This window comes from Pinus tabuliformis, chromosome 1_1, assembly GCF_031772625.1.
Source record: "Pinus tabuliformis cultivar Carrire ecotype Pingquan chromosome 1_1, CPIR1, whole genome shotgun sequence".
Lineage (NCBI taxonomy): Eukaryota > Viridiplantae > Streptophyta > Pinopsida > Pinales > Pinaceae > Pinus > Pinus tabuliformis.
Window position 1 is genome coordinate 959,075,449 of NC_142297.1, and position 21,017 is coordinate 959,096,465.

At 40.5% G+C, this 21,017-nt stretch overlaps 1 protein-coding gene across 1 annotated transcript in view; it reads right to left on the reverse strand.

The window, feature by feature from the left end:
* Positions 1-9,277: 9,277 nt before the first annotated feature.
* Positions 9,278-21,017, reverse strand: part of LOC149217669 (thiamine biosynthetic bifunctional enzyme TH1, chloroplastic-like) — a 229,155-nt gene continuing 217,415 nt past the window's right edge. The window contains exons 6-10 of the mRNA XM_089391398.1: positions 11,881-12,015; positions 11,587-11,651; positions 11,235-11,362; positions 10,254-10,507; positions 9,278-10,143 (exon numbers count right to left, since the gene is read on the reverse strand). Of these exons, the coding sequence (XP_089247524.1) occupies positions 9,612-10,143; positions 10,254-10,507; positions 11,235-11,362; positions 11,587-11,651; positions 11,881-12,015 (1,114 nt within the window). The 3' untranslated portion in view covers positions 9,278-9,611. The remainder of the gene's footprint in view (positions 10,144-10,253; positions 10,508-11,234; positions 11,363-11,586; positions 11,652-11,880; positions 12,016-21,017) is intronic.

A 21,017-nucleotide genomic window follows, 5' to 3' on the forward strand; every position in this document is an offset into this window, starting at 1 on the left:
GTCCCACACAAAAGCTTTGTGTTGGCCCTAAAAAAGTGCACTGCTGGCTACAAGAAATGTATGTTAGGTCCTCCCCCAGTGCTCAAAAAATTCTGGGAAATTAACCCCGACCTCTCCACCAAAACCCAAAAAGGGTTTGGCCAAATGTTGACCTCCGAAATTCGGCCCAATTTCCTCCCACTCCTCCAACTACTGGGTATATCGACCCACCTAAAAATATCACTATTGATGGTCCCCAAAATGGCTGCAATACTCAGCAAATCCCCTCCTGGAATTACCCCACAAGTCTTAGCCCTCAATGCCTCCTTCTCCCAAGCACCCATGTGTGGTACGAAGGCACCACTGTGCAGACCCACACAATCCCTAGTGATGATTGTTGGGAACAACAGACTCACGCCAAATGGAGCCCGGAAAACACTCCAAATCTTTAGCAAATGATGGCCCTAGGCTGTCCTGAAAGCCCAACAATTCCCCAACTCCACAATCAGGTCCTCCAGAGGTTGTGTATTTCCTTTCCAGCGTCACACCCATTGAACCAACTCCACAAATATGCTTAGCAAGCTCCCAGATAGAATCAAGTGTGATGTAGGTCACCTCCTTGGTTTGGCACTCGAAGTCCACTGAAGGTAGGGCGAGATTCTCACTTGAGAATCCCATGTGCTCAACAACACATGCAAACTTGGTTCTCATCTCAAGCATGCTAGTTAAGTGTGAATGTCAAATGATCAAAAAATACCCAAATGATGAGTTCTCCTCCTATTTTAGTCGTTGGGCCTCCAATTTCCCCATGTGGGTCCCATCCATCGATTCCCTCTCTCTCTTCCCTCCATGCAAGCGTACTAGCCAAGGGGAGTGTATTCCTCTTTGGGGTGGCCCCCACCATCCACTATCAAATCAATTTTTCCTGTTTTCCTATGTTGGATCCTTCTTTCACCTCAAAATTGCAAGTGGGGCGACTCAACCCACTTTGCTTAAGTTTATATCCAAAAATTAACAAAATTGGTCAAAAATGATATTTCAGTTAGCAACCTTGCTAAGTGAGAATATCATAGACCCACCCGGTTTCCATTGAACCTTATCTTGGAAGAACTTCTCCCCCTTAATACCCCGAGCTGTAGATCTCACAAACAATACCTGAATAGAAGAGATACATGCAAATAATGAAAAATCCTCTCTTCCTTCTAACACCACTTAGCTCACACTTAACCAAGTGAATCAACCTAGATATGTAATTTAGAAATTCAAGAACCATTCTAGCAGTATTTTGGTACTCTCCATGTCTCCCCCAAAAGCCCTTCTCTATTTATAGCCTCTATGTGGGGTGACACATCATCTCTCTCATGCAAAATTAATTTCTTTTTAATTTTCAATATTTCACATTATTCGTCTTCTCCATATATATAGAGAGAGAGATAGATAGATAGATATCATTTTTATTAAAATAATATTTGACTTAAAAGCCCATTCAAAGTGGGTACTGTGAATTTAAATTAATTTAAGTTTTAACTTAAGTGGGTTCACTTAGTTGATTTATGCCCCTTAGTGTTGTTTTTTGCTGGAAAATAGGGATTCTGCACCCCCATTGTATACCTCTCTAGACCTATTCGGTGTCCACCTCCCTAACTTGTACCTAGGACTCCACGTCTTGGTAGATTCAAGACTCCACACCTTGATCTATTACATATAGCTAAGACTCCACATCTTGATCTTTCAAAGATTTAAGCCTTTGTGCCCTAATCTTTTCATATCTTCTCATCTATTCTTCCTGAATCTCCACATTCTTTTCAAGGTCCCAATTTTGAGCTCTACCCATTTGGTGGTCTTGTTAGCAAGGTCTTGATTCCCTAGACCTGCACTGTAATGACCCATTTCGATCTATAAGCAAAAGAGTATTAGCATGCATACGATGTATGCATATGATAGCTACATATGCACACATCGCATGTCTTGCACTAGTATACTTATTAAATAATTAGGAAAAATGTTTAAATGAATAAAAATGGACTAAACACCTAAATTATTGAGAAGAGAGATATTACCTAAAATCCGACATTCAAAAGATACATATGAAACACTTCGTACTTATAAGGTGTTAAATAAAATTTATAATTCCAATCATTCTAATATAAATATTGATCATTATAAAGTTTAAAGTTATAAGTTAATTATTGTTAATATATATGTATATGAATATATATTTATATAACTTAAAGTTTTAAAGTAATATCATAAATCTTTGATAACTATTGAATCTGTTATTATAATTAAATTTTTTATAAAAGATAAAATATTATTAAATTTTATAAAAGATAAAATCATTAAAGTTTAGAACATGACAATGACTTTAAGATTTATATGCTTATCCTCACCTCACTCTACACGTAAAGTTAATCTGCCAAATCAAATCTGAGGACGGTGGTGAAGAAGGCGGTGACTGCCTAGGAGGGTTACATATCCCAAACACGTAAAGGCAGAGGGAGGATTTTTCGCTAGAAGAGGAAGACGGGAATGAGAATTAGAGATCTAAATCAGAGTTGGGATTCCATTATTCTTGAAGCTTTTGGGCACGGGGGATCGAAATGTTGATTTTTGGTAGCATCGAATGCGCTCTAACCATGAAATTTGGTGGAGATGCTAAGGCACATGAGATCCCCAAGACCCAGAAATCATTTGGAGAAATTCCACCCGAATGAAGAGATATTAAAATAATTAATATTTTTAATGGGTTCCTAAGTCTAAACTTAGAAAAATAAAAGTATTAATATGTATTAATATAAAATGGGTGAGAAAGTTCTAAGTGACGAGGATCAAGCCAGTTCTAATCTTAGTCGTTGATTAGGAACTTAATCTCGGTCATTGAATCGTTAACAGGAAAAGTATAAGAGGAGGCTTGAGGGTCAGTTGGAGACACACCAAGAGATCAGTGAGTTCGATTTTCTGGGGCGAAGTTTGCTGAGGAAATCGAGCAAGTGATCAGTTGCAACGAGGGGCAATTCGGCAGGAGGCCGAAGAATACATAGCAGAGAGGAAACACAACACTGGGAGAGACCACGCAGGCCCTAGAAAGATTAACACAGAGGCTGCAGGAGCTGACGTAGAGGACGCAAAGGGTCGTAGAGGCTGACGCAGAAGTCGTAGAGGGCTTCAGAGGCAGCGCTGGGAGATTCTATGGGGTAGAATGGGAGCGGATCAGCAGATTCTTAGTCGGGATAGGGTGACACAGCTCCTGGAGGAGTGACACAGTTCCAGAGAAGTGCTTGGAGCAGCTTTCGCGATCTAGCATAGGGAACAACCAGTGTCGTTGTGTGGTTTGATCATCCGGTTACTGATTTGACAAAAAATCTGTCTCCGAATAGAGGTACTACTACCAAGGAAATTCTCTATTGGGTGAGCCATTTCTAGCACCCTAGTTGCATTCACAAATCTGCTTAATAATACAAACCATCTATATGTTGCATTGGTTTTCCCGAATTGGGTTTTTCTGGGGACAATTGTCCAAAAATAACGGTGTCCCTTGTGTTATTGTTTCTATTTACTTCAGTGTGTGATCTGTATATATATGAAGGCTGCAATAATGTTTACTTCGATGTTAGTGCAATTAAATAAATTGTTAATGTAAAGAACAAGTAGGAGATTGTAAACCAGTAACCGTAGTAGGGGTTTCTGATGTGTTAGATTCAGGAATTGTCACATGTTATTAGAATGATTGCAGATCATAGACGATTGAAGACACCAGCGAAGAAATCCGGAGAATTTGCAGCAGAAAATCAGTGGTCCCAAGTGACAGTGTTGTTCCAGAGCCAGAGACGCAAAAGGAGGAGTGACGCAATGCAGAGAAGGTGACGCAGAGTCTCATGCAGTGCCTACGTCAGCACTCTAAGCCAGGTAAAGGTGACGCAATAGCTAGGAGGAGCCCACGCAGTAGCTGCGTCAACTGTCTAGGCCAGCGCAAAGGTAGAGGGTAGCAGATCAGGCTTAAGTAGTGCCAAGTCATCTTTTTGAGCCAGGAAGGATTGACGCAGTGGCTAGGAGGAGTTGATCCAGCTCTCACTGTGATTGCGCAGAGCCAAAAAAGCTCAGGTTCTTCAAATGTCGGGGCTAAGGGAGCTGAGCAGATTTCGATTTGAGGAGCTGGTTAGACGTTGTTTCTGTCAGTGCAGAATAGTGTCTAAGAAGAAAGACATCTCCAAGGTCAAGCGCTTCAACTGTGGGGAGCTGGGACATTATGCCTCTCAGTGCTCCAAGAAGAAAGGCAAGGGAGAAGCTTCCAACTCAAAGGCTGCTCCAGCAAAGGCGAAAAAGGATGTCAAGATTGGTGACGATTGTGCCATGAGTGCTCATGCGCCTCTAGAGAAGAGGTGGGGAGACATAGAGATGTAGTCAAGAGGACTACAAAAGAAGGCGCAGGATCCTTGAGGTGCCCAAACTCTTGGATCACATCCAGCTATTGGCGCCCTTAAAGATAGTAGCATGATCACAGGTGTCGGGTGGAGCAAGGTGTCATGGAGCGACAAGACAATGCTGGAGTGCAGAAGTCTGTAGCAACGCAGTGGAGGTTGCAGCAGTGCGAGAAGCACAGAAGAGGTTGCAGCAGTGCAATGGCAGCAGAGGGAGCACAGGATAGTAGCTGAGGCAGCTCCAGCATCATGAGGCTTCCAAACTAACCAGGATGTTAGTGTTTGGGAGAAATCAGTTACTTCTCGGTAACTGAGTTGCAGTGCAGCAGTTAGCAGTGGCAGTGCTATGCGCAGCATGATGCAGCATGTTGAGAGGGAGCTGCACTATAGATGTAGCAGTGGCAGTGGCAATGTCATGGGCAGCATTACAGGAAGAAGTAGTGCAGTGGATGTTGGGCAGCAAGCCAAGCATCAACACAGAGGACCAATGCGTAGGATCAGTGTGATGCTTCTATGGTGAAGCATTGCTAGAGCACATTCCTTGCTAAGAGGGAGTGTTGATTTTGGATAGCATCGGATGTGCTCTAGCCATGAAATTTAGTGGAGAGGCTAAGGCACATGAGATCTCCAAGACCCAGAAATCGTTTGGAGAAATTCCACCCGAATGAAGAGATATTAAAATAATTAATATTTTTAATGGGTTCCTAAGTCAAACTTAGGAAAATAAAAATATTAATGTGTATTAATATAGAATGGGTAAGAAAGTTCTAAGTGATGAGGATCAAGCCAGTTCTAATCTTAACTGTTGATTAGGGACTTAATCTCAGTCGTTGAATCATCAACAGGAAAAGTATAAGAGGAGGCTTGAGGGTTAGTTGGAGACACACTAAGAGATAAGTCAGTACGATTTTTTGGGGCGAGATTTGCTGAGGAAATCGAGCAAGTGATCAATTGCAGTGAGGGGCAATTTGGCAGGAGGTCGAAGAATACATAACAAAGAGGAAACGCAGTACTAGGAGAGACAACGCAAGCCCTAGGAGGACTGACACAGAGGTCGCAGGAGTTGACATAGTGGACGCAGAGGGCCATAGAGGTTGACGCATAAGCTGTAGAGGCTGATGCAGAAGTCGTAGAGGGCTTCAGAGGAAACGCTAGGAGATTCTGTGGGGCAGACTGGGAGCATATTAGCAGATTCTGAGCCGAGATAGGGTGACACGGCTCCTGGAGTGACGCAGTTCATGAGCAGTGCTTGGAGCAACTTTTGTTGTCCAGCATAGGGAACAACTGAAGTCGTTGTGGGGTTTGATCATTCGGTTGTTGATTTGCCAGAATATGTGTCTCTGGATAGAGGTACTACTGCCGAGGAAATTCTCTGTTGGGTGAGCCATTTTTGGCACCCTAGTTGTATTCACGAATCTACTTAATAATACAAACCCTCTATATGTTGCACCGGTTTTCCCGAATTGGGCTTTTCCGGGGACAATTGTCCAAAAATAACAGTGTCCCTTGTGTTATTGTTTATATTTACTTCAGTGCATGATCTGTATATCTGTGAAGGCTGCAATAGTGTTTACTTCGATGTTTATGCAATTAAATAACTTGTTAATGTAAAGAACAAGTAGGAGATTGTAAACCAGTAATTGCAGTAGGGGTTTCTGATGTGTTAGATTCAGGAATTTAAATATTGATCATTATAGATTTTAAAGTTATAAGTTAATTATTGTGAATATATATGTATATAAATATATATTTATATAAGTTAAAGTTTTAAAGTAATATCATAAATATTTGATAACTATTGAATTTGTTAATATAATTAAATTTTTTATAAAAGATAAAATATTATTAAATTTATAAAAGATAAAATCATTTAAAGTTCAGAACATGACAATGACTTTAAGATTTATATGCTTATCCTCACCTCACTCTACACGTAAAGTTAATCTGCCAAATCAAATCTGAGGAGGGCGGTGAAGAAGGCGGTGACCGCCTAGGAGGGTTACTTATCCCAAGCACGCAGAGGCAGAGAGGGAGGATTTTTCGCTGGAAGAGGAGGACGGGAATGAGAATTAGAGATCTGAATCAGAGCTGGGATTCCATTATTCTTGAAGCTTTTGGGCACGGGGGACCGAAATACTCCAATTGGGAAGTATTTTGGAGTTGAGTACCAAGGCTGTGCTTAGCTTGGCTAGGTGGTTTTGGTCTTTTGGTAATGGGAGCGGGAGCAAATTGGGATCGTCTTCAAGCTAATTTCCAGGTATTCCTCTGTACTTAATTTTTCAAATTCTATGCCTGGTTAATGATAAATCCAAGATAAATCAAGGATATTGATATAATTGTTAGGATAGACATATATAGAAGGACCTTACATGCACCCATCACAAAATTATAGGTTAAGAGAATCCATTAACATTTCATAATGAATTTAATTTAATCATGTTTTACCCAAATGTGTGTGTGACATCCACAATCACTCTTGATTTGAGCACCCTTCTTAGCAAATAACTAAGTTCCCTGTCAAATCTTGCTCAATACAAAGTTAAAAATACATAACCATGTAAATCATGTATCATTGACAAGATTATAGTCAATTAACTATTTCACGCTATAGGTTTCATTCATATGTCACAACCATGTGTCATAAACTAGATATAAAACAAAAAGAGACATACATCAAAGTTGATCTGACACACATAATTAGTCATATAACCACACATAAGAAGAAATGCAACTATGTAATATATACAACAATGTTCTCCAATCAAGTGACCAATCCAAGTCCATAACATATAAGTCTATTATATATAATCCATCAAAAATTACCCTCATTAGGGGTCACAAAACTGTACTAGGCAAAATGGGACACTACGCACACTATCTTAGTCTTACCCTAAGAGGTCATAGTATGTATGTAGCATTGACCTTGTACTCACTCACTATGCATTAAATTTCATAATAAGATGAATTCTTGATTATATGTTTTGCACTTAGTATGTGTGCATGATTTTAGTTAATATACAATGGTTTACATTGTGTTTACAATTTATCCTAAAATGTCATGAATATTCCCACATTTTTAGGCAAAGATAGAGATTCTATGTGGTGTGGGATATCGTCAAATTATGAGATATACCATACCACATGAGAAAACAACTATCAACTATCCATCCCTTCGTGACCAATTGTCATCTATCATTTATTCTATGGTAGTGAACATCAATAAATGCACAAATCAGTGCATTTTCTTTAAAATTCATAACATTTACTTGAACAAAGAGGATTCATAAGAAACCTTTGGCCTTCGTTCTGATGTTCCCAAACAACCACTCATCATATCAATGAATGCACAAATTAGTGCCTTCTCTTTAAAATTCACAACTTTTACTTGAACAAAGAGGATTCGCAAGTTTCATTCTAATGTTCCCAAACAACCACTCATCACGAGTTTTATAGGCAGCTTCACGAGTTTTGTAATCAAGACCTGCTCTCCAAGCTCTAAGCTCTGATTTAAATCTCTTGCAAACGAGAATGAGGGCATATATCATATATGCCCCTTGTAAATTCCCATAATTCAAGAAACCAGCCTCCCAAACTAGTCCTTGGAAAGCAGTCTAGAAATTTTTGCACTATATGTAGAGTGGACGAGCCAATTGTAATTGGTAATGTGCTAAGTTCAAACGTGGGATTTATACTTTATAGTATACCCTCTAGTCCTTTGTGGACATTGACTTCTTTGTAAGAGAATTTTTCGTAGATGAAAATCTTTAATTCAAATAGAAAAGTCAAAAACATATACATTTTGTTAATAAGGTAAGTTGTTTGTTTCCTCCTAGGCAGGAGGTTAAACTGCAACCAGGGATAATATCTGGTCTCGTGTGTGGGATTAAAGTTAGATGCTACTAGAAAGCACATGACCCCGTTGAAGGTAGCCTCAGTGACAACCACAAAGGAACACCAGCTTTCTTGCAGATACTTTCTAGGCCAAAACCAGCTTTTCGTTCCTAGAGTAAGAGCTAAAACTGCCTCCGAATTGGCTAAGAGCTCATCTTCCTCTGATGTAAGGAAGCAAGTTAATGGCCCCGGACCCATAGGCATATGGCAAGAGTGAAAGTCTGCCCCCTTATCAACCACCCGCAGGTCACTTAACGTCTGCCCCCTTATCAACCACCCGCAGGTCACTTAAGATGACATTGTTTTCCTTGAATAATGATGATGAGTTAGCCTGCATTTGCAGATAGCAGCCAGTGACGGCTGTTCTCACTGTTGGTTTGTCATTTTGAGGAAATTTAAAAAAGAAAAGAAAAATAAATTATTTTTCTAGATCTTGGAATATGACTTAAAACTACTTCTGGTTGACAGACTACTGCTATGCAGTTCAGGTGCCCTAGGTCAATGAAATGCTGCCGACTGAGGTCTGGCAGGAACTGAAGATTGCTCTGACGTCATCAGCATGAGAACCGTTATTGGTCAACGGGGGAACTGTTATTAGCTGTTGGAGGATTTTGGGCCAAGGCTGGGTAGGCTAAGTTCTGAGCCTCCCCATGCTTCTAACTAATTATCCATGTACTTGCATTACCTTCAGCAAGATAACCATCTCCTGATGAGGTTTCTTAGGCTGGGGAAAAAAATGCAAGCTGATTGTCTTTCAATTCAGAAGGCAAACATCCTATTTTTTCTACTTTGGGGCATTAGGTGATCATGTCACTCTAGACAACACATTCAAGCTGTTAGAAAACCAGGCTTGTCTCTCGACGAAAATTTTAGTGGCATATGCTGACAGTCCACATTGAAGCTTACAAAAGGCCATGTTTTCTGAGGCAAATTGAAAAAAATGAGTAGCCACATGACATATTATTCCTTTTCAATAAAGACCAAGAGAATAAAAGCCCTGGTAGACACCAGACAAAGTAAGCTGGCAAGGGGCCAGCATATTTTTCCTTCACATTGATTTCAACAAATCCAACATTAATATTATCTTCTAGAATCCAGGCAGATATGAAGGGAGACAGACACCTGGAATATCAACTAATCAGTTTTGACTCTCAACATAATTTGCTAACACAGAATGCAATTTGCGAGTTTCATGAGAGATGTTTTCGCTATCAAACAGACAAGAAACAACCGCTACACCCTTCAAATTGGGTAAGATGTATTTCCATGAGCTCGTGTGCATTTCCAATACTAATGCCTCTCAACACCTGGAATATCAACTAATCAGTTTTGACTCTCAACATACTTCGCTAACACAGAATGCAGTTTGTGAGTTTCATGATAGATGTTTTCGCTGTCAAACAAACAAGAAACAACCGCTACACCCTTCAAATTGGGTAGATGCATTTCCATGAGCTCATGTGCATTTCCAATACTAATGCCTCCAATAGCAACAACGGGCAATGGACTGCTCTTGCAGACTATTTGCAGACCACTCAAGCCAACAGTTTGCTCATTTTTCTTCGTATTAGTTGGATAAACACCACCAGATCCAATATAATCCGCACCCTCTTTCCAAGCTTTTAGAGCTTGCTCTGCAGTTTTGCATGATGCACCAATGATTTTGGTGGGTCCAAGAAGTGCCCGAGCTACTTTAACTGGCATATCTGATTGCCCAAGGTGTACTCCATCTGCATTGCAGGCAAGTGCCACATCTAAATGGTCATTTATCAACAGAGGTACTCCATATGATCGTGAAACTTTCAAACATTCCTCCGCTGCTTTGAGGATGTCTTTGGTTTCAGCCTCCTTCTCTCTGCAAAGCAAAACCATAAAAAACAGTCCTTCATTTTGTGAGTTCAACCTACGTTTATCAACTTAATCAAGACAAGAATGACGGATTCAAAGTTTACATGATTTACAAACCTCAGTTGTATCATTGTTGCTCCCCCCTCAATAGCAGCCCTGACAGCATCTGAGATAGAACGGCCCCATTTCTTATTCATTCCAGAATCTGTTATGGCATACAAAAGAAGATCATTTGGCTTGAATTTTCTTTTAGTTGGAATGGATTTTGTATCACTCAACTTGAATAAGTGATTGAAAGGTCCTTGAGGTCCATTTCCAATAAAAAAATCTCGGCTGAGTTCAAGAGCTTCTTCAACAAAACGTTTTGATGCCTGCACAGCTTTGATCAATAATCAAATTTTGCATTCATAGTGATAGTTATTATGCACAACTTTAATATTTAACCAATTTTCGCAGTCACAGTAATAGTTCTGTACTCGTACTTGATTTGTACCCACCAAGGCAGGTGACTCAGCATACTTGACAGTATAAGGAAACATAAAAAATCATTTCAATACAGGGAGTACTGACGAGCATGGCATGTATGGACTCTGGAGTCATGATACTCAGCAAACTTATATACTGGTCAAGACTGGGCAGTATGGTGTGTATCGACTGATTAATGCTCAGTCAACAGGAGTCAGAAGAGAAGTGAACCAAGTACTTGTCCAAGGGTCATACTCGCCATATTTGGGACTTCAAAGTTGAGAGTACCAAGGAGTCATGCTCGGGAGTATTACAACTATCGTCACAGTATGGTGTCTCACTCAATATGAAAGAATTGCTCAAAATCTATTGTTTTCCATGATTGAAAAAAGTAAAATCCTCATTAATAACTGCAGACAATCATGGTTGGTTTGGTTTCAAATTCTAATCATTCTCTTTGAATGCCAGTAATACAGCCTGTTTAACAAAGATTTTGTCCATTCTAGACAAGTATTTGAGTTATTCAGTCCAATCACTACAATGAAATGACCGGCTAGCATGAGCGGATTGACTTTTCCTACTTATCAATGCCAATAGGGAGTGGATTAAGAGGAGAAAGATTGATATATTTACCAGAACAGCTGGAAGCATCTGAGCTCCCTTTGCAAGTTCAGCTGCAATGCATGAAGCCAAAGAACACCCTGTTCCATGGGTATTGCGAGTCTCGACGCGTGGTCCTCGTAGCTCATGATAAGTTTCTCCTGTAGTATGATATTCACGATTTACAATAATCTATTTGAATAGATAACCAACATAATTCACCAAAAACATAAATGGAAAATGGATGCCAAAACTCAGTGTTGTCGAGTTTGAAACACAGACACTGCACTGCGTCCAGCAAATACAACAACTGGTTTTAACATTTTTCATGGATACATCTCTTTCAAATGTCCCAATAAAGCAACAAAAAGATGCTCAAATATACCATCATAAAGAATATCAATGACATCTCCAGCAGTCTGTAGGTGACCTCCCTTTATAAGAACATACCTGAAGGAAACTAAAATCAGTTGAGTTCAACCTTATTGCTCAAGGTATGAAACTGAATCAGCAGAACATATTCACTTCTATTAATTTTAAGTGTAAAATTTAATTAGAAATAACAAAATGTAGACCAGCTAAAAGTTTGACCAGCAAAACAAGGTAAACAACATAGCTGAATATTTCCAACTTATGTCTATGTCAATATAAACTGTGAAGTATATTTCAATATATTAACCTTGGTCCAAGCTTGTGTATAGATTTTGCTGCTGCACACATATCGGCTATAGTCCCCAGTGGCTCTCCACCTACTAAAGCTGATGCCTCTATCAAATTAGGAGTCACAATCTCTGACATTGGTAGAAGCTCTTGCCTAAATAGCACAGCCAGTATAATAGAATCAGATATATGCATTTAGTCATTTTGCACCTGAAGACTATAAAACTAAACAATGCAACATATGCTTCAGAAGCCACACAAAAGGCTTATGATGTGATATTGCCAATAAAAACAATTATACGATATACTTAACAATTGCAAAGAAAACATAAAAAAGGAGGCATATTAGTGTTCAGAAGATATTTTTAATGGTTCACCAACAATGAGCTACACTGTATATCAGTTATTCATCTGTTCCCCTTCTATTTTGGCATATCCGTTTACATTTGACAGACAGAACCTAAAATGGAATGCACAAACGTTGCACAAACAAGCTTAGTCTCATGTGTTAGTTAAAGAGTATCTACATCAAAGATGACATAGAACTTTGAATATCCAATTGCCTAAAATCTTCCTCAAAAACACATTTTCAGCTATCAACTCTTTTCTTGGGCTCTATCCACAAATAAAGCAATCAACCGTAACCACACATGATGGAGATTCATGAAAAACTAAACTAATAAACTACTATTTCTTTGGAAAACAACATTCTAAAATTCAAGTATGCATAGTAGTCAATCTTGGATTTTAAACAAACATGCATCACAAATTCAAACATTTTACAACTTTAAATGAAATTTTTGAGAAGAAATATGCAGAGACAATTTTGTGCTGCTAATTTCAGAAATTATATAAGTAACTTGAGATTCATATTAAGAGTCTAAAATTATGTAACGGAATTTAGTAGAAAGTGGCAACCACGAGGAAGATCTATATTAACATGGTGGCAAGGAACAAAAAGTATGCAAAAAACGGTGCCAATATAATCCTGCCACATATAGAGTGGTGTTAGAAAATCAAAAAGCCAGAAAAGATTTTCTTACTTTGATAATAGCTTGTGATAATTTTGATTATGTTATCTTCTTTTCATCAAACAACTATCAAACCATAAAGAACATGAAGATCACAAGAATAATAGAACACAGTATGTAAGCTCCCAGCCAGGGCAAAAAACCCTCTCTTAAGGGAAAACCCAGTCAAAAATTCTCTTCTTATTATATAACCAAGACAAAATGAGACATCCAAGACTTTTAGACCAAGACCAAAACCACCTCCAATCACCAAGTCAGCCTTTCTTCCAAGTAGTCAAAATCACTCTCAAGTTTGCTCTCAATAGAATTTTGACCCTTGCTACTTCAGAATTTTGGTCCTGCAGTCACTGCAGAAATTTCAGTCCCTGCAATTAGTCACAAAAACCCAATGTTTTAAAACTCCGACTCCAACTCCGACTCGGCCAAGGGTCGACTCCAACTCTGACTCCGACTCGGTATCGACTCGGCCGGCTCGATTTCAATGGCTCGGTCGTTGTAAAAAATACATTAAATATTTTTTTTTTATAAAAACACATAATTTTAAAGATTTTCATTCATGTTTCCAAACACACAACATTAGAATATAGATAGAAGACAACATATGATCAAAGTAGGCTCATGAATATATCCATTATATCAAAATGGCACCCAGTGCGCTGTCCAATACATACACGATGATGATATAGAGATCAAAACAAAAACACATAACCAAGGAGGCTATAAATGGCCTCTACAACAAAAGTCTGTGACCAGTACTACTGGTTACTGCTAGAGTTGCCAACATTATCTGGCTCAGTGTTACTTGGGAGCGGGATCGAAAGCGGGGAGTGAAAGCGAAAACGGGAGCGGGAGAAACATTTTCAGAAGCTCCCGGTTTGGGAGCGAATCCCAGAGGAGTTCGACAACCAATGTCACTAACATCAAGGTACATAGAGGGATTGGTGCTCTTGATTAAATACGAGTTCCATACCCTAATACATGACAAAATTCAATGGAAACATTGCAATCCCCCAATCCTGAAATCCTGAAAAACTGATAAGTCTGCTGGATTTTGAATGAAATCTAAAATTCTACTTTCTCCATATGAAATCCAATGAGGCCGGAACCACTCTCAAACATCCTAAGTCATTTCATGGTAATGTTAAAAATTTAAGTAAAAGGATGAAAATGAAGATTAAGGAGAATGTCACTTTTACTTACCATGAAATTTGAATAGCATATCAATACTAGGAGAGGGGAATGGACCCCAAAGACCAAAAAACCAATTAATAAAACCATTTGGAGTCCCCCACACTCAGAAAAAAACATAAAAATAAATAAAAATAAAAAATTGCATTTTTGGGGGTTCACTGGCCACTTTCCTTGACCCGGCCGGGTTGATACGGACTCGGCCGAGCCGGCCGAGTCATGCAATGACTCGGCCGGCTCAGTATTAACTCGGTCGGCCGAACCGGTTCAACCACCAAGTTGAAATTTTTTTGGCGGAGTCGGTTCCGAGCCGGTCGGGTTTAAAAACACTGCAAAAACCCTAAAAATTTCACACACGTGAGAGAGAAGCTACCCCAAAAGTTCGGTTTGCTTCTTTGAATTTGCCTTCTTATTTCTTAGAATTCACTCACTTTTCTCTTCTTTCTATTGCAGATCAAACTAACTTGGATTAGATGCCATAATAGGTTGAATTCATCTTCTATATACACATTTTCCAGGGTCGAATAGGCCTCCTGTGACAACCCCACCCGAGGTTCTCTCATAAAAGGCATTGTAAATATGTTAAAAAGACATGAAAAGGAAAAAGAGGGAAAATTGAGTCAAGGGACACAGATTCCAGAGTTGGGGAAGAGGATGGCTTGCTTGGGAAGTTATGGTTTCTTGTGCAGAGAAAGAAACTGAATTGTTGGACAGCCATTAAAGACTGTTGGTGCAGGAATTTAATGGAAAAACTCTCCAAATTGAATAAGCTGTAACAAAAGTACACAACCCATGTGTTGAAGGAATGACCACAAGAAAAAGGACGAAGGACAGCAGAAGGGGAGCTGTGAATTCCAAGGTAGAAGATACTAGGAAGAGGAAGAAAGATATAGCAGCGAGAAGATGGTTTTTTTAGAAAAATGAGAGGAATTTTTGGTCTTGACAAAACCCGAGAGAATTCGAGAAAGACACCTACAAGAAGAGGATTCATTTGGGAAAAGGGAGAGCCCATCTGAGTGGAGAATGAAAGATCACACTAAGAAGAAGGACAACAAACATCTGGTTAGTGCAGTCAACAGAGTTGCAAAAGAGAAGAGAAGAGAAGTGAAGCAGATCAGTTCTCAGGTTCCCTAGAGGTTGTGGGTTGAGCTGCTAGTCTCTGGAGCCCTGTAACAACTTTGGGTCCCTGGAGGTTGTGGTTGAGATAAGATCCTTGGAGCCCTATAATAGCTTGGTTCCCTGGAGACTGTTGGTTGAGACAGAGGTCTCTAGAGCCCTATAATAGCTTGGGTCCCTAGAGGCTGTGGGTTGGGATGAAATCTTTGGAGCCCTGTAACAGCTTAGGTCCCTTGGAGGTTGTGGGTTGAGATAGCTATCTCTAGACCCTTGTAACAGCCTGGGAAGAGACCATCCTAAAGCAGTTCACAAAGAAGAGTTGATTAGAGACCGTGGTTACAGTGGATTTTGGACTCTTAGAGGGAGTGAATCATTGTGTGTACGCTCAGGGTGAGGTGGAGCACCTCTGGAAACTCTATGTTGACAAAAGACGGCAGACAACTGTTGGGATTGAGGAAGGAAGTCCTCTGGAGTCCCTAAGTTGTTGGTAGCTGATGTTCAGTCCCTTAAGCAAGCATCCCCCTCAGACTCTGGAATCTAGCTCAGGGGTGATAGCAGCAAGTAACTGTCGTTGTAGCTGTCTATGGTTGGGTGGAGAGTCTTGTCCCTGACTCAATTATCCTACAAATCAAAGATAAGTGCTTACCCTCAAAGGTTACTGCCTGCTAATAGATGATATTGCATGATGTTGTCACAGTTTTGGACTTGTGTCTGTTATATTGTCTACTGATAAATGATATTGCATGTTGTTATCATGATTCTAGACTTGTGTTTGTCACATTGTCTGTTGATAAATAATATTGCATGATGTTGTCATGGTTCTCGACTTGTGTCTGTTGTATGTTATTATGACCTATATAGGTGATGATATCTTTGTGAAAAATATAACAGTGATGGAAAGTTGGGCCTATCTATGCATTTGTGTTGATTATTGAATGAACAATGTTGATAAATAAACCAAGTAAATCAGGGTTTCCGAACAGGAAGCTAAATATTGTGCGAAGGGATTGCTGGTGTTGATTCCAGGCCTATGATATACTAATAAATAGTAATTAACTTGAGATTGGAGTTAGGTATGTCTCTAAACAATATTTCAATAAAATTCTTAAGTTGTACAAAAGAAATAATGAACTATTGGCCAAAGGGGAAAACCTCAGGGTCGTGGAACAAATTTGAAAGGAAGCGAACAGCTCATAGACCCGCTTTTTACTTGTACAAAGATTACATATAAACTGCTTGTGCGGGAAAAGGTTGAACTTCCCTGTTACTCTTCGTATTTCGGCTCAAAGTTGTGCAGCTGCCCAGAGTGTGTCGTGAGAGTACTGAAGGAGGCATTTATGCCTCAATGCTTGAGGATAGCCAGAGGATCTTGCAGGAAAGCTTAGCCAACCTTCCACTTTCAGCATACCGGTTATCTGCCGCTAGCATCCCCGTGTTGTTGGTGGGGAGCCAGAAGGTTCTGCATAGCACCCTGGAACTGCTTGCATCCTTGAAGAAGACCCAGGCATCGTCATCATGTGGCAGGAGAGGTGAAGTCCTTCCAGGAATGCACACCAAGCCCATGGTGGTTAATGTCAGAGAATGTGCCAAAACTGCCATGCCTGGAATTCCCTATTCGGAAATGAGGAAATCAGGAGGGGTCAAAACCTATTACAGAATCGATTGCCCAAGCTCAGTAGGGGTAGCACCGTGAAGAGTTAACGACTTCTTGTCGTCAGTGTCAATCTCTGCAATCATTCTTGAGGTTCACAAGACTTTTGAACCAGAGCCGTGGTCGAGAAGGTTGGATCAAGGCGATCAACATCAGGAGGAGATGCATCAAACAAATGATCAAAGAGGCTCTCCTCAGTTGCATCGTAGGAGATTGGGGCAAAGTCCCTTAATTGCACCATGGCAAGGGTAGCGAGCTACTTCGATGCGGTGAAAAGAAGTGCATTCAAATCTTATAACAAGCAGAACATCTAAACCTTATCGACACCCAAGGAGATAAATCCTAAGCGCGTCAATCCCGGATTCACCGTTGAGATCGCACTACCAAGCGCGCAGGCCAAGTGGAATCTATAAGTTCCAAGGATAAAATCGGAGGTCGGAAGTCAGAGTCGACATTATGGTGACCGCAAATGAGGAGTGATGCCGACCCCGACTTGGTTGGAAGTCGGGCAGTGTACCTGCAAAACGGACACATCAGCGAGAGAGAGACATGTCGACCCCGACTTGGTTGGAAGTCGGAGGTCGGGCCGCCATGAAGGAGAGAGATTCATGCGCTCATGAGTTAGGCTGACCCCGACCTGGTTGGAAGTCAGAGGACAGACCATCGAATGGTAATCGTAAATTGGGAAGTTCATGTGTTCCTGACCAATATTGCAAGAACTGTCCCCCCCAAGGATCTGGAGGCAAAACTGCGTCCTGTACGGATCTGCCATCGATCCTTCAGCGGAACCATGGATCCGTGGTTCTACGTTTTTTTGGTGATTCCTAGGAAATTGGATCCGTGGGGGCCCGATCCGTGGTTCTTGTTGCCCGATCCACAGATCCGAAAAGGATCAGGTGCGGATCTGTGGAGGTTCGAGTGGATCCGAGAGAAGGTGGACGGTTTGCACGGTTCTGCGGGGCTTTTTTTGTTTTTTCTTTGGAAATTTTGAACTGTTATGTGAGGAACTACACTTTTCGAATACTCCGAAGGTGCTCCTTGATGCTCCCTAGACGCTTCCTAGATGCTCCCTGATGGTAATGTTAAACTCTCAAAGTAAAAGTGACATTCTCCTTTATCTTTCATTTCCGTCCTTTTACTTAGACTTTTAACATTACCATGAAATGACTCAGGATGTTTGAGAGTGGTTCCAACCTCATCAGACTTCATATGGAGAAAATAGAATTTCATATCCCATTCAAAAATTCAACGTTTTCAAGATCAATGGGATTGTGGCATTTCATTGGATTATATCATGTATGAGGGCATGTGATTGGCATTTAATCAAGAGCACCAAGCCCTATATGTACCCCAGTGCATAGCAGAACACCTTCAACCACAAAACACCAGGTTGGTACTCATTACAAAATTGTTAAATTATGTACATGTATTACATAGCAGCATATTTTAGGAGTAATTTTAATTATACCCTGCTAAAATCCTAATTTAGGATATCACAAACTGTCTTCGGGATTTTAATATCATCAAAATTGTAAATTCTATGAATTATGCATCTCACAAACTAGTTCTTTTAACTATTAATAATCGATATCAAATTCCTCAATTCAGGGGCATGACACGAAGACGACACAGCTGTTTTGGGGCTCAACATCCAGCATCCCGAAAGTAGAGTTGTCAACCGTATGTATGGTTCCCTGTCGGCTTAAGAACACAATGTTGCTCGAGTGTGACGCGTATGTGGTGGCACACCATGTCCATCGGCATATCGTGTCTATCGGCATGTGCGTTAGCCTATGAGCATTGCATTGAGTGGCATAGGATGCAGATTATAGTTGGTGTTGTCACTCCCAGAGACAGCCTCAGATTGCTTACAAGACCAGTGCCTGGGCACATCTAGATTTTGTGTCTCATATGATTTTCTAGTAATGGAGACATCACATATAGTTTATATCTATATATATATATAATGCACTGGTTCATTCACCTAAAGGAGTAAGACATGAATTTCTTGGTACTTCTTCCCGTATACAAATCTCAAAAATATGTATAAAACAGTGGAGGCCGAGTAGTCCAAGAACTTACAGTTTAATAGACTTTTGCAGAGCAATGATATAGGATGAGGAAGAGTAACTCATCATATGGAGCTTACAGCATCAAGAATTCTATGCATAACACATGGAGCATGCAGCTTTAAGGATTCCTATACTTATCTGAGTCAGAAGTAGATATAATGGGAAGAAGAGAGGTTGTGTGCTATGATTCATGAAGAGCAACTGTTAAAGATATAATTTCAATAATCCATACAGGCACTAGCATTAACAATGTCGATACAAATGAATATGTGAGGAACTTACAGGCACATGCATAACATATTGATACCAGCGAATCTGTGAGGAAGTCTTGAAATATTTCTAACAACAGTAATTACATGAATTCAGAGAAGAAACATGAACAAAATGGGTTTTAACAAAGGGAGAACATACTATAATACTTGGAGGGGGAATCACCACCATTTCTCTTCATATTCTAGAAAATCTGTATTGTAAAGCCATACAGTCTGAAAATAACATGTAGTGTTTCTTTAGAATTTCTGAACCTTTGTTAAGTCTTGCTTTCCCCTATTTATCTGGAGAGGGGAGCAAGAACATTCATTACAACAAAATATCTCTAGTCTAGACTCAGTTGTCAGGTCGACTAGCTGTCTCAGTCATAAATGGCTCTGTGGCCCAAAAATATTACAGAATTAAATGCCTCATGAAAGGAGGCACGTTACAGTACAGTAAATAAGAAATACTCAGATAAAAAATACACAAAAACTCTCCTTGCCCATCCTGTGATCATCTCTGCTGCAGGGGTTGTTCTACTTGCGGTATGGCTTCCTGCACTGCTTCGCCAACCTCTGTCATTTCTGCCTTTATTTCATTCAGCGCCGACTTCCGGATCCGTGTCACAGTAGGCTTCTTCTGGATCAGCCCATCCCGTGCTTTGAATGCACCATCTGTTTTTCTTAAAACCACAGCTGCCGACCCATCATGCCCTTTAACTCCCTGTCCTGCACTATCGACGCCTTGATGTACCGGGTGAGTCTCTCTTGATGGCAATATAGGGGAACTTGCTCATTCTGGCCTCTGGCTGTACAAAATGTTGTGAAATAGATGAAACCCAACCTCCCTTAACCCTTTTCACTTTAGCTCCCCTTTTGTAACTTTCTTCATATGACCGGGGTGTAATATTCCTAATTAGCCATGGCTACTTGGAATATTCGATTTTGCCCAATTTTTGCCTTCTATAGTTATTTATAAATAAATAAAAAGTGAGCACGGGGGACATAACTCACTTTAAGAATAAAAAGTCACTTCCTAGTAGCACAACGTTGTGACTTAAGGAGGAGCCAAGGGGGCCAAAGGGGGATGCAGAAATGGGGTCCACGCAGACACATGGAGGAACTGCGCAGGAGGGAAGAACACATGGCAAGAGGGGAATCACGCAGGAGGAGGTGAGCCTAGGGATTGTGAGAGGCAGAGGCTATAAAATAGAGAGGAGCCCCTTCATTTTGGATCATTCAATTATGTGCATTTTGAGCTAGTCGTTTCGACTTCTAAGCACGCTGGCTGTTTAGCTGGTCTGCAGCACTGTTTAGTGCATTGAGTGTCTCCGTTCAGAGATCTCACCCTTAGCCCCGGGGGACTTTGAGTGCCTGCTCGGGCAAGGTATTTCCATCGGTATTTCAGCAGTAGTTTTATCAGCATTTCAACAGTAGTTTCATCAGCATTTTGGAGGACTGCGCAGCACTTGGAGAGGGACGCAGTTCTTTTTGGTTGTAGTGCTGGATTGGGGTTTTGCAGGTGGATTTATGCTAGGAGATTGAGCAGGGGTCCAACTCTTGTCTCATTGGAGGATTTTTGGCAGGGTTTCAGGCAGGGTTTCAGGCAAGGTTTCAGGCAGTGTTTCAGGCAGAGTTTAGAGGGGTTTTCTTCAGTGGCAGCGTAGGGCATTGAGGAACTGCGCAGAACCCCAAGAGGGTGTTTTTCGGGGGTCGGCCATTCCAAGAAAGCTTTCTAGGTTTTTCTGGGTTTCTTGAGTAGAGCCCGAATCCAGACTTTCAGCTTTTTCCGAGGGGAGCAGCGCCAAATCATCATTTGTTTTCTAGCAATAGCAGCGGCACAACAG